Raw genomic sequence first — 13578 nt, 5'->3', positions numbered from 1 at the left:
CCCACCAAATTACCATCATACGTGACCGTGATAGAGCAGGTACAGAGACGAGCAGCTCGCTTTGTCTACAGTTGCTACCAGGACAACTCTACAGGATGTGTCACAAAGCTTCTGGACCAACTTCAATGGGAATCACTACAGCACAGACGATGGAAACCGAGTCTAGTGCTGTGTTACAAGACTCAACACCAGATGATTGTCATTGATCCAGCCAAGTAATATGCAACAGATGACAGAAGAACCAGGGACAACCTCAAATTTAGACAGACAAGAGTGAAGAGAGACGTCTACTATCATGCATTCTTCCCGAGAACAACGAGAGAGTGGAACAAACTTACAGAATCAGAAGTGGAGTCCGGATCACTAGAGGACTTCAGGGCCTGAGTGACACTATCCCCTGGACCCAACCACACCTTAAATAGACATGTACAGCAGGAGAACCAATGTATATAGTTGTAATTTAGCATATTTTATCGAAATACCATCCAGATTTACCTGGATTTTTACTTTTGGCCAGAGAGGAGTGGCCGGCTGTCTGTTTGAGATGCGCCCGAGCCAATTACACTTTTAAAGGGTTCGACTCGTAACCGGGAAGAAGATGTATAATGTGATGAAGCTAGAGGGCGCTTTAATTGGAAATAAAATATTCTTATTCTTATCTGGGACTTTTATACTAACATTACATTGGCGGATCCAGGGGAAAAAGGGGGGGGGGGGGTTCCGGGGGTTGGAACCCCCCCTTTTTTTGGCCGATCAATGCATTTGAATGGGAGCATATAGTTGGACTTTTTTTGGCCGATCAATGCATTTGAATGGGAGCATATAGTTGGACTTTTTTTGGCCGATCAATGCATTTGAATGGGAGCATATAGTTGGAACACCCCCCCCCCTTTTTCAAATGGCCGGATCCGCCCCTGCATTATTAGTATAATAGTCCCAGTTCTCAATTTTATTCTTAAGTTATATTGGGGGGGGGGGGTCATATTTATATAGACAATAGACAATATTTATTAGCACAAACACATTTGCATTAAATGGTTATGGCATACAAAATTAAATATATCATTTTGCAAATTTTGCAAAACTGATGTAGAGACCAGTTTTCAACTTTAATTTTCTATCTGTCCTTCTTCTCATCCTTTCCGTACTTTCTCACACCCTTTCTCTCCTTTTTCTCGGTCTCCCATCACATTTAACCTTCTTCCTCATATATAGGTTTCAACCGAAAAGTGCATACTGATGAGTTTGAATGCACTAAGGCTAAGTAAAATCATAAGTAGGTCAAGGTAAAAGTTGTCTTTCCTGACGTTCTACCTTTTTTACCCTACCTCTTTACCCGAGATGTTTTGGGTCCAAGAGTGAAACCTGTGACAAATGCAGAACAATTTATTTCATTTAACTGCAAAAACTGATCTATATCTTCTTAATTCTGTCCAGAACATTCGAACAGTCTAGGAATGTTAGTTATAAATACACCAACACACGTGAGTACCGGGATTACGAAATCCATTGACCTAATTCCATTCGGAACTCTCACGACTCTGCCTTACTAACTAGGAAAAAGTTGTCAAAACAAAAGTGACAGTGCAAATATAGTCCAGTTGTGCTCGCATGACAATTTTCTTGATCATTTGAAGACGAATACAGGGATTGTCACCACATCAACTGTTGCAGAACAGACTTTAAAAAGGTGAGTAAAGCAGAATACTAAAGTAAAGACTATGAAAAATAAATTGTGTAACATGTACAACTTCTTGAAATAACCCAGACTAACTTTTATGTGATATCAGAGTTCAGGCGGAAATCCTCGTCTGTGAAATTTTATTAAATTGAAAAGAGGAAAAGGGAAAACCCAAAGCAGTTTTTTTTATGTTATGTAAAAAAAAAAAAAAAATTATCTGGATATGTGCCATTTTGATATAGATATAGAAAAATATCCTGCTGCTGATAATGGTACAGTGGTGTTTGATGTCCAGTGGCAAATATCACATACCAGTTCTGCCAACTTTTCGTGAAGCAAATGCTTAAAATTTGGCCAAAATTGAAAAAATCAAAAAAACAATATATCAAAGGAAAATGCCACAAAAAAGCATGAACATCTGTGAGTCTCACGCTAGACTTGGCAGCCCTGCCATACATATATTTAGGGATGACAATATGGTAATGCAGACTCTCAACTATCCATAATTTCCCCCTGTCAATTTAGATATATTCCTTAATCAGAACTAAAGACAGACAGTGAATCTCATTGACAATACAATTGACAAAATTGTACATCGTAAGATGTGAGCTAGTTGCAAACAATATTTAGAATTTACATACAAGGTAAACAAACAAACAAAAACAACAGTTTATGAAGGTTTAAACATAGTTATGTCACCTAGCCAGTCATCCTAAACATTCATGAAATATTTGCAACTGGACATTAAGCAACCAACACATCTGTGTAACTTTTTACCCCCAAGTTAATGATGGCATGTATTCTTGTTCCAACAACTACCTTCACAACTATTTGAGAATAAATAATTCTTCTTGAAGCCATCATATATATATATAGATTTAAGATGATGTGGTATGAGTGCCAATGAGACAACTCTTCATCAAAGGTTGCAATTTGTAAAAGAAGACTGTTATAGTTCAAAGTATAGCCTTCAACACAGAGCCTTTTCTCACTTGGAACAGCAAGCTATAGAGAGCCCCAAAAATGAAATGTGTAAAACCTCTCAAAGGGAAAAACAACTATCTATTCTAATCTATATAAAAACAAGATATAAGAAACACTTATGAACCACATAATCAAACAACAACCACTGAACATCAGGTTCCTGATTTAGGACAGGTGCAAATAAATGCAGTAGGGTTTAAACATCATGCATGAAAGAAGAAACAACCACAACAGAATCAATAGAAAAATTGTAAAGTAATGCAGATGATAAGCATTAAAACTTCTTTAAAAAATTATGTCAAAACAAAACTAAAAGTCTCAAACATGTCCTGTCAATGGTATATCTGTTCCTCCTCATTGAAGTTTCTCTGGACATTGTGGTTTTAACACTGATGTAATAATAAGCTTTATCGGTTGGAAAAAATACTCTATACCATTTATTCTGTTTGAAACAAATACTAAGAAACGTCAAATATGTTCATGACAGTTCAACTCAAAATTAGGTATTCACACATCACCTTTAATCATTTAATCTATTATGACACCAATAATCCCATTTTATTTTAATATATCATTGATTCCCATTTAAATTATAATATTGATTCCTATTTGAAATATAATATTGATTCCCATTTTAAAAATATTGATTCCCATTTAAATGGATTCTAATATAAATGTATACAGAAAGTCTTAGTTGAGAACATGAGATGGTAATAAGTTACACAGCCATTAAATATCTATCATTCTTAATTTGGGAAAAATTGATTGACCAAAAAAGATATATGTAAAATTGATGTCAATTTATACAAAACTTCCAGCAATTTGCTACATGTTAAATTAACATGTCTTTCACAACTTACACAAGTTACAGTTTTCTGTTTTGGTTTATATCTCTATGGTTTTTTTTTTGTCATCTTAGAAATTTGATGATAGCATGGCTTGGTAGTCTTTATTTATTCTTAACTTGTCTGAACTAGGGTAATTTGTAGCATTGATGTGGTAAAAACACTTTTTTTTGGTATGTTAAAATTGAGTTTTAGCAAAGACTTTTGTGCTTAGTTTTTTTGTAGGATTTCTGTTTTTCTTAATCTTATTTTGAAGATTGGTCATAATGTCCCTACAATGTAGCTTTAGTCATTTTTATCTGCTGTTATTTTATACATATATATATGTGTGTTTTTTTTATTACACCTGTCTCATTAGACCTCATTAATTAATTGTCAACTATACTTCCCCATTTAGATTCCCTTGTGAACCTAGCCAGTTTGGTATCTTCATCCTGTTATATATATTATATGTACCCCTATTTCCTTCCTTATATTTAGAAAAATAAGCAATCAGTATTTTATTTATTGTACATGTTGTATGTCAATGAATAAGTTCCATGTACATGCAAGAGATCATCTTATTTAAGTATCTAAAATTAATAGAATTTCATTGGTTGCGACTTTTCGTGTGAATTTATTGAAATATGAATAAATCTTGTGAATTAGCAATGTAATTAATTCCATTGATCATCCATGAAGGACTCGGATTACATGGTACTGTAAATTAATATGTTTTGGTTTCAGTTGAAAACCATCTACAAATGATGACCCAATTAAATATTTTGTTGAATAAGTAGAGTATGTTTACAAATACCTCAATTGTGAAGTATTAATGAAATGATAATTTATTAAAGGTCACTACCCTAGTAAAACAAGATTAAATTGGTCAAGGTATACATTTGTACATGCCAGATAAGATAATTTATTTGTGAACATTCCACCTTCTGACCACATAGATATATAGGTATGAACAGCAGTTTACTACATTGTACTATGTGTGAACATTCCACCTTCTAAAGGTGGAATGTTCACAAATAAATTATCTTATCTGTGTAGATGATTATCATAAAATCTGTACTGCAAGGTTTGATTTTGTAAGAAGCTGTGGACAGGTTTTATATATAAGGTAAATGGAGATATAATATATATTATGGTCATTTTAAAAGATTTATTCAAAAAAATGAGAAAAAACTTCCATTTGAAAATCCTCCCACTTAACCTTTGTATTTTGCTGATTCCATCAACCATTGGTCTTTCCAACGTTCTAGTCTTGCTGGCCATCATTCTGGTATGTAAATTTCCCTTTCCACAAGTTTTTTTTTAAGTGTTTTAAATTCCTTGGATTTCAGATTTTGAGATTCGAGCATTCCTGATAAAGTATTATTTTCATTTTAAACAAGACAACAACTTTAGATAATAGTTGTTTGCTTAGTAAAAATAATCACATCATTTTAAAGCAATTTGTTTATTTACCAGAAAAAGTTACATGTTGAAACAGATAACTTTCATCCTCATCAACATGAAAAGTTAGATGTCAATATAAGTACCAACTCATTATATTATCAATATCAAATTTCAGGAAACTGTTGTGAAGAGGGAACACAAAATTTGTATGAAAGAATGGTCTCATATTGGCTTTCAGTAAACAATGAAAAATAATCTGAAGGATTCTGGAATTCTTCTGGCTGTAAATGGGTAGATGACTCACAAGTTGGGGAAAATAGGGAAGTTAACATACAAGTTGGGTAAATAAGGAGAGTTGACACACAAATTGGGGAAAAATTGGGAGTTGACGCAAAAGTTGGGAAAATTATAGGGTTGACATACAAGCTAGGGAAGTAAGGAGAGTTGACACACAAGTTAGGGAAATAAGGAGAGTTGACACACAAGTTGGGGAAATAAGGAGAGTTGACACACAAGTTGGGGAAGTAAGGAGAGTTGACACACAATTCAATGGAGGCAATAAGAGGAGTTGACACACAAGTTGGGGAAATAAGAGGAGTTGACACACAATTCAATGGAGAAAATAAGAGGAGTTGACACACAAGTTTGGGAAATAAGGAGAGTTGACACACAAGTTGGGAAAATAAGAGGAGTTGACACACAATTCAATAGAGGAAATAAGAGGAGTTGACACACAAATTGGGGATATAAGAGAAGTGGATACACAAATTAGGGAAATAATGGGAGTTGATACACAATTTAGGGAAATAATGGGAGTTGACCCACAGGTTAGTGTAATACATGTAAAGGCTAGTTGAGGCACAAATTGGGGAAATAAGTGGAGTTGACACACAATTTGGGAAATAGGTGGAGTTAACAAACAATTCAATAGAGGAAATAAGAGGAGTTGACACACAAGTTAGGGAAATAGGGGAGTTAACACACAATTTGAGGAAATAAGAGGAGTTGACACACAAGTGTGAGAAATAGGGGAGTTGAAAAGTTGGGAAAATAAGAGAAGTTGAAAAACAAGATGGAGAAATAGGGGAGTTGACAAGCAATTTGGAGAAAATCAAACAGGGGAGTTGACAGACAATTTGGGGAAATAAGGGGAGTTGACACACAAGTAGGGGAAATAAGGGGAATTGACACACAAGTTGGGTTAATAAGAGGAGTTGACACACAATTTAGGGAAATAATGATGGGAGTTGACCAACAAGTTGGAGTAAGAAAGGCTAGTTGTAGTGAGGCACAAGTTGGGGAAATAAGGGGTAGTTGATACACATTAGTAGAGGAAATAAGTAGTTTGCAAACAAAATGGGAACATAAGAAATATCTTATTGTAATTTGATTATTAATTTGATAGATTATATACCTAGTTGTGATAACAACTACTCTCCATAAACCCATATCATCCAATCTGGTTATCTTGGAACTTTCTAGACTACATGTATTTCTGTAATCAGATCAGACCATCAGAGCTTTAATTTGATAAATGACATGTTTTATCAAGCTTTGTTTACACAGTTATTTTAAATACTACTTTTAATAAAATGTTGACACTGAAATAACACTTAGACTTCAATTAGGAACTTCTTTATACCATACTACGAAACCTGTTGGAAATCTACACTATGTAAACTGACCTTCTAGCAAATCTTCCTTAGTTATTCAACCTGTCTAATTAAAACAAAATATTCAATCTGTAAAGAGCTTGGTAAAGAAATATTTCACTATAAAATAGACAGATTAAACAAATCTATTGGTTAACCATTATCATACTTCATGCAGCTGCATTTATTTATTTATAATGGACTACTTATGATTAGTATTTTTAAGCCAGACATTGCTATGTTCTGTCAATATTTACATGTTTAATGCAGTTTAGTATTCAAATTTAGATGAGTTCATATGCTTTGACTATTTATATTCATCAGTGGCGGATCCAGAGGGGGGGTTCCGGGGGTCCGCACCCCCCCTTTATTTTGGCCGATCAATGCATTTGAATCGGGACATATGTTTTGCACCCCCCCTGCACCCCCCTTTGCCCTGGGCTAGCACCCCCCCTTTCGAAAATTCCTGCATCCGCCACTGTTCATTCATAATTATACACACTTTTATTATCTAATTAGAACATTAATCTAGTAGTCTTATCTATAGCTATCATGACATAATTTGTCTTTGGCGATTGTTCTCTTGATATAGAACTATAATATGCTTAGTAGAATTTGTTATCCTGAGAAAATTGTTCTTCAATTTCTTTCCCATCCTCTGTTCTGATTAATGTCTTATCAAAATTTCTGTTTCCTGTATAAGTAAATGGTCAGTTAAGTAATGGACTAAAAAATTACATGTATCCAAACAACAATACAATATGAAACTAGATTGGCCCCTAAACCAACCAAAGATTTTCAATAATAGTCTTTGAATAAAAATATTACACTGGGCTAAACTAAATCTAGGGCAAATGACCATGCCCATTGGGAAATTACTTCTTTTAACCAGAGTAATTTATACATTGCACATGTTGATTTTTGACTAAGATTTGTAAGATGTTTTCAAGTGGTTATTGAGTACATAAAATATTTATTTGCCAGAGCAATCTTGATAGTTGCTCATAATCTAGATATGGTATTGGTTTTGCTCATTGTTGAAGACCATACAGTGACCTATAGTTGTTAATTTCTGTGTCATTTGGTCTCTTGTGAAGAGTTGTCTCATTGGCTATCATACCACATCTTCTTTTTCATTTAGTCTAAGACTAGATTTATTAAGATTTTAACAAAATATATTTCCTGGGTATAGATTTTTACATCTATTTTAATTGGGAGTAGTTGATAATGTAGTAAGAGTAAAGACTTAAGTTAGGTGTCTGTTTTACTAGTCTTATTTATAATCTGAATGATGTTTTATTTATAATCTGAATGATGTCTTATTTATAATCTAGATGATGGTTTTCTTATCAATTTCGCAAATCTATCTTTGAATTCTTACATCACCAAGATTAACATCAAATTCTGGTTACCCTTTTAAGGAAAAAAAACTTTCAGTATTTTATGTTGTGCAATACATTATCGTGGATAAGGTTAAACTGGGTTATCAGTAAAAGACTTGTTTTTGACTGTAGTAAGAGATAGGTATTTAAACACTAGTGACTCAGATAACACTAAATCTGAATTGACATGGTCTGACATATCTATATTTGATGGGCTTGTTTCAACACATTTTGTCAATGGACTCGTCATTTATTTACATTGTAAAGTCAGAAGATGATTTGTACTGTTAGTTATCTTCCCTAGATAACATTTTATTTATCTATTTATTTATTTGTTTTAATAAAAAAAAAAGAGTAGTAATACAAATTGTCCATATCAAAGTATGAGTTTGCCCTGGCCTGTGATTATACAAATTTTGCCCATCTGAATTGGTATGAGTTTCTCCTGTCTAAATTTATTCTTAAGGAATAAAATGGGAAGTTACTCATGTCTGATCCTTTTTAGTCTTTGATACAATGTTTATAAAGTGCAAGCTATGTTTAGAAATTAAAACTAGAAAAAAAAACTGGTAACTTTTCTTTTTTAATAAAAGTGAAAAAGTAAAATGCAATATCTTAAGACTCCATTTATTAACCAAAAGTACTCTCCTTATATGGATTTGGATTTTGAGTTCATTTGTTATAAAATATGGAGCCTTTACAAAATTGGTAAAATTGGAAAAAAAATAAAGTTAAATCATGGAAGTCCACCCCATGTTGACCCACTACACATATTTTTGTTGGAGATTTCTTATTTAAGTTGACTTTGTTTGCCCTCTTCACTGATTTAAATCCCTGGGATATTAATGTGTTCTATTTATGATACCATTTTCATATAATGGCATTATCATGAATTATGATCAATAGTTTTGAATTGCTGATCTATACAGTTTTTTAGAAATGACCATATGACAGATTTCAAACCTTTCAAAATTGTGAGATCTTGTTCCTAAATCATTATTTGAATTTTAAAATTACTGAATATATTTATTGATTCAACCCCCTCTGGACACGAGTGTTTTGTCAACACTTTAAAGTTCAGTTTTTGTAATCAAAGTGAGAAATATGGGTCGATTGATTGCTTTAAGTCCAAAGGGTTAAAATGGAAGTAATGTTTGATTAATTTCTAGTTGTTTATATTTTTCTTAAGGATTAAGCTTTTTAAAAGATGTCAAAATCAAACATTCATTACGTCTACCTAATAACCCTATGAAAAGATATATTGACCCTATCCTGAATGAAATGTCTAATGGCTTAAATTTACTTTAAACATTATTGCCATTGGTCAGCTAAATATGATATGAATTATATAAACTTTAAATATTGAATGATGTGACCTTGGTCAGCAGTACTTTTGGCTAAACATTACTGATGATCAGTTAACTATTGACCTTACAACAGTATGGACATGCATAAATGTATGTTAAAAAATATCAAGTGGTATTAAAGAAATTTTATACAAATTCATGCATACCAATTGAACTTGTTAATATAGGTGTATAAATGTATGAGGAAAAAGGGCAGGAATTGCTTCTTAGAAGCAGAGACATATGATTTATTATATATGTCTCTGCCAAAAATTACCACAATATTTATTTATACTAAGTTACCTATTTATGTATCCTTAAACTTTTTTTTTTAAAATAAACAAAAAAGTACTTTTGTTCATTTTTTTATTATTAAATTTGCAAAGTTAGCACAGAAATATAATAATATTATGACTCATAAAGGTTTATTTAATAAGTGTCACGATTTAGAATATACCTTGACAAATCATACTCCGTTTATAACCTTATCTATTGATCCGCTATAATCAGAGATCTGCTAGTATAATGTATAATAATTATAGATCTGCTAGTATAATGCAGGATCTCAGTGTGTGAACATTGTGACGTCATACTTAGTCTATTTGTATTGCTCTGATCCTTTCACCGAATATATTAGGTTTCCTTTGATTGGTTAGTGAATGTAAAGTCTGAAGATAATTCCTCATGTGGGGCTTGTATTCTTTAAAATAATGAATTAACACATCTAAGTAGTTTATGTATAGAATATTTAATGTGTTAAGGGTAATTCCTTAGTTCTACCTGTGTGTCCTACCTTTTGACTTGTATATTATGATGTAATAGCCGTGGTTGTAGTATTATACAATATTATAGGTGAGGTTTGGTGATGAGCTTGATAAAGTACATCTTAGGTTACCACTTATGTAAATGAGATAGAAAAACCCAAACTTATGAAATATAAAGGACTTGGGTTGATAATTATGTAAATGAGATGGAAAAATGTCATCTTATATGATCCCTAATTTATCAATATAAAGGATTTTGAAAAATTCTTTAAATAATTAAAACTGAGACCTCTCTCCACAACATTAAGCATTATCAAATTACTTGCTTTTATGAAGTCTAAAAAAAAAGTGATTATTTTTATGCTCAGTTGACTTTTAATAGAGATTTTATGGGTGTTGTCCTGTAGACTTCATTGATTGATGTTTACAAACATATTTCAGTATTAAAGTACTCTTCCATTAATATTAATGTTGAAATATGATTAGATCATCAAGTTTCCTCCATTTCATTCTAACAGGATGCGAAAAAACATATTGCACTGAAATATATCATATAGATTTGAATGAACAAGTGCTTGGATAGTGATTGGTTTACTAAATAATTTCATGTGGTGAAAAAAGTAATGTTAAGCAAATTTGTATCCTTGCTTATCTTTTTTTAGATCCATGTACTTTGTAACTAAGTTCATTTAGTTTGTTTCTATAAGGAAATTATTTTTAAACAGAAGTTTATTGTTTCATTTTATCTTTTGATTTTTGTTTATTGTTTAATAGCATAAATTTGCAAATGTAAGCTTTGATTAATATCAAAATTGAAGATTAAACTAAGAAAAAGTATGTTGAATATCAATCATTAAATAGAACTCAGTTAACTTCATCAAATTATTTATTATTTATTACTGGTATATGTATTTTTATTAACATCTTTATGTTTTGTTGATTGAAAAGTTTTGTACAAGATGGGTAGTAAGTTTGAAAATTCTACAAAATCAAATTTAACTTGAATCTGAATGTAGTAAATATTATACCTCTGGTTGATGTTTTTTAAACATTGTTTTATAGAAAAGAATCTTTTGGGATTATAGAAGCATCTAGGCATAGGGGGTTCCCGGGGCTGCCCCCCTAATTTGTTGAAAAATTTGGTTGATTATACATGTATAGGAGATTCCGAATCACTGAAGCATGACTGGAGTCATCCCCCCTTTAGGTCAGTCAGTGGGCTCCCTCTTATGAAAAGTTCTGGATCTGCCACTGCTAGGGGTGTTTATTTTTTTTAAAGTTTTATAATTTACCAACAACTAGGAGTCCTCAAGTGTTTGAGAGCCTTTTCTAGTGAATATGTTCAGATCTGTCTGCCTTTGGTATGTCACATGGCCACTTCAATTGATTTTTACTGGCCTTGAATTTAAATAGGACACTGTTTATATAACTGAACCCTTGTATCGTTGTATAACAGACTAAGTAATCCACAGTCAAACTATAATAATACATGCAGCAAAGTTTTACAGGTTAGATTTATTAGATTAAAGGATTAATACCAAAAGAATTAATAAAGTCATAATTTTTTTTTTTTTTTTAAATTTGTGATTTTTTTATGTATTTTTTTTTGTTCAGTATATTTAAAAACCTGATGTCTGTATGGTATGGTATATATTTTGCTTAATAAAGAATGAACATTTGTTTATTAGTATTGACCTACTGTCAAAATATGTGTAGAAGATCTATATATGTGAATTGAATTCTTTTTTTATTTTTTATTCTTAGATTTCTAGTCTGCAGTAAATTAAAGTATGTCGGAGCCACTTACATTGCCACCTTGTCGAGTGTGTGGAGGAACAGCCACAGGAATTCATTATGGTGTCAACACATGCGAGGCATGCAAGGTATGAAGTATAATTTTAGCTAGCCAGAAAATGCTATTGCTTATCATACCTTGCTTGTGAAAAGGAACCTCTGTTGAAAGAAAATCAGGTAAAATAATCGATCCTTGAATATGTTAAAGAACTATAAGAGTTAGCTGTAAGTAATCGTCAAAAACTTTAAAACCATTACACATATGTCAGAATGTGTAAATCTGCAAGGGGCTATGTCTATCATTTTTTTAGACCAAATTTGAGTGACAACTCCTTATTTGAGTTATTGCCCCTGAAAGACAGTTTTTGATTGATTTTCATATTTGGCTTATACTGTGAAACTATGATATTAACAAAAACTGTAAACAGTCAAAATGATTAGAAAGCGTATTAACTGACTCCTTTTAGGAGATCTTGCCCTTTAATTTTCAATTTTACCCTTTTTTGTTTTGTTTATTTTTTTTGTCTACATGTATTAGCTTAAAACACATTTTTTCCAAAAAGATAGACACTACACAAGATCTAAATTAGTCTCAATATGACTGAAACAACTAATTGACTCTTTATGGGAGTTATTGCCCATAAAATAAAGTTGTTTGACAACTTTAGTTGTTTTGCCATTGATATTAACTTTGATAGATAGATCAAATTGTGAAAGGCCATTATTGTTAGCATTTAATATTTTTGAAATAAGGCCAACTAAAATTAATTAGTAGATTTTCATCCAAATTTTTGAAAAAAATGAGGCGGGTGGGAGGATTTTATTTTTTAAATTTTATTTCATATGAAACCCTCGTCACGAGTTCTTCATACCGCGGAGTATATGCTAGTGGAAAACAAGTTGTATAATGTATATACATGCTGTATAAGGAATCCTACACTATTTTTTAAATTCTTAAATAAAAATCCCTGATTGGCAACCACTGTTATACATGTAATTGCCGCTTTAGAAACCTATTTATAGTATACATCAAAAAGAAGAGAAATGCTCTCTTCAGTTGGACTATACCTACACCAAATTTATTTTGCTTTCTAAGCAATGGTTTGTAGTCCCCATAAAATCAATAAAATGCATTGGTACAATTGTATGCAACACAAGTATTATGAGTACAGAATAAAATTTAAACTCAAGTGTTGAAAGTAATTATGATGTAAAACATAAACTTAACCAAAAAGTAGTTGTTGTTTAATGACTAAATTGAGGGTATTGGGACAGTTACAGAGGGTGTTTGCTGTTTGTCAACAAAAACAACAGCCATGGGTACTAAATATAAGGGCTTGTTATAATTAAAATGCGTGTTTGTCGACTTTTTTTTCTCAATATACGGTCATAAATCAAACAAGTTCGTGCTTGTGTCAATTTCTTTAATCCAGTCATGTTTTTTGTTCCAATTTGTTCTACAATTCTTGCGCTTTGGATATCATTCAGTCCAAATTTCCTGACGCAGAGTCATTGTATAAATAAAGTAAAAAACACTGTAATTTGCGTTCAAGGACAAGGCGTTTTACTCGTAACTCGATTATTTCATGCCCTTCTCGTTATCATTCTCTATTCTCGGTAGATGATGTTGTCATCATAGAGCAGCAGAATATGTCGACTTAATCATTTTCGTTAGATTACTCGAAGAAATACAAAAACAAAATTTGAAACAGGAAGTTTTGAATGAAACGAAATTATCGATGGT

At 32.0% G+C, this 13578-nt stretch overlaps 1 protein-coding gene across 1 annotated transcript in view; it reads left to right on the top strand.

The window, feature by feature from the left end:
- Positions 1-1541: 1541 nt before the first annotated feature.
- LOC143084200 (uncharacterized) overlaps positions 1542-13578 on the top strand; it is a 38747-nt gene continuing 26710 nt past the window's right edge. Inside the window, exons 1-2 of the mRNA XM_076260611.1 lie at positions 1542-1690; positions 11805-11923. Coding sequence (XP_076116726.1) covers positions 11831-11923 — 93 coding nt within the window. The 5' untranslated portion in view covers positions 1542-1690; positions 11805-11830. The remainder of the gene's footprint in view (positions 1691-11804; positions 11924-13578) is intronic.

This window comes from Mytilus galloprovincialis, chromosome 7 (genome assembly GCF_965363235.1).
Source record: "Mytilus galloprovincialis chromosome 7, xbMytGall1.hap1.1, whole genome shotgun sequence".
Lineage (NCBI taxonomy): Eukaryota > Metazoa > Mollusca > Bivalvia > Mytilida > Mytilidae > Mytilus > Mytilus galloprovincialis.
This window is presented reverse-complemented; position numbering and strand designations above follow the sequence as displayed.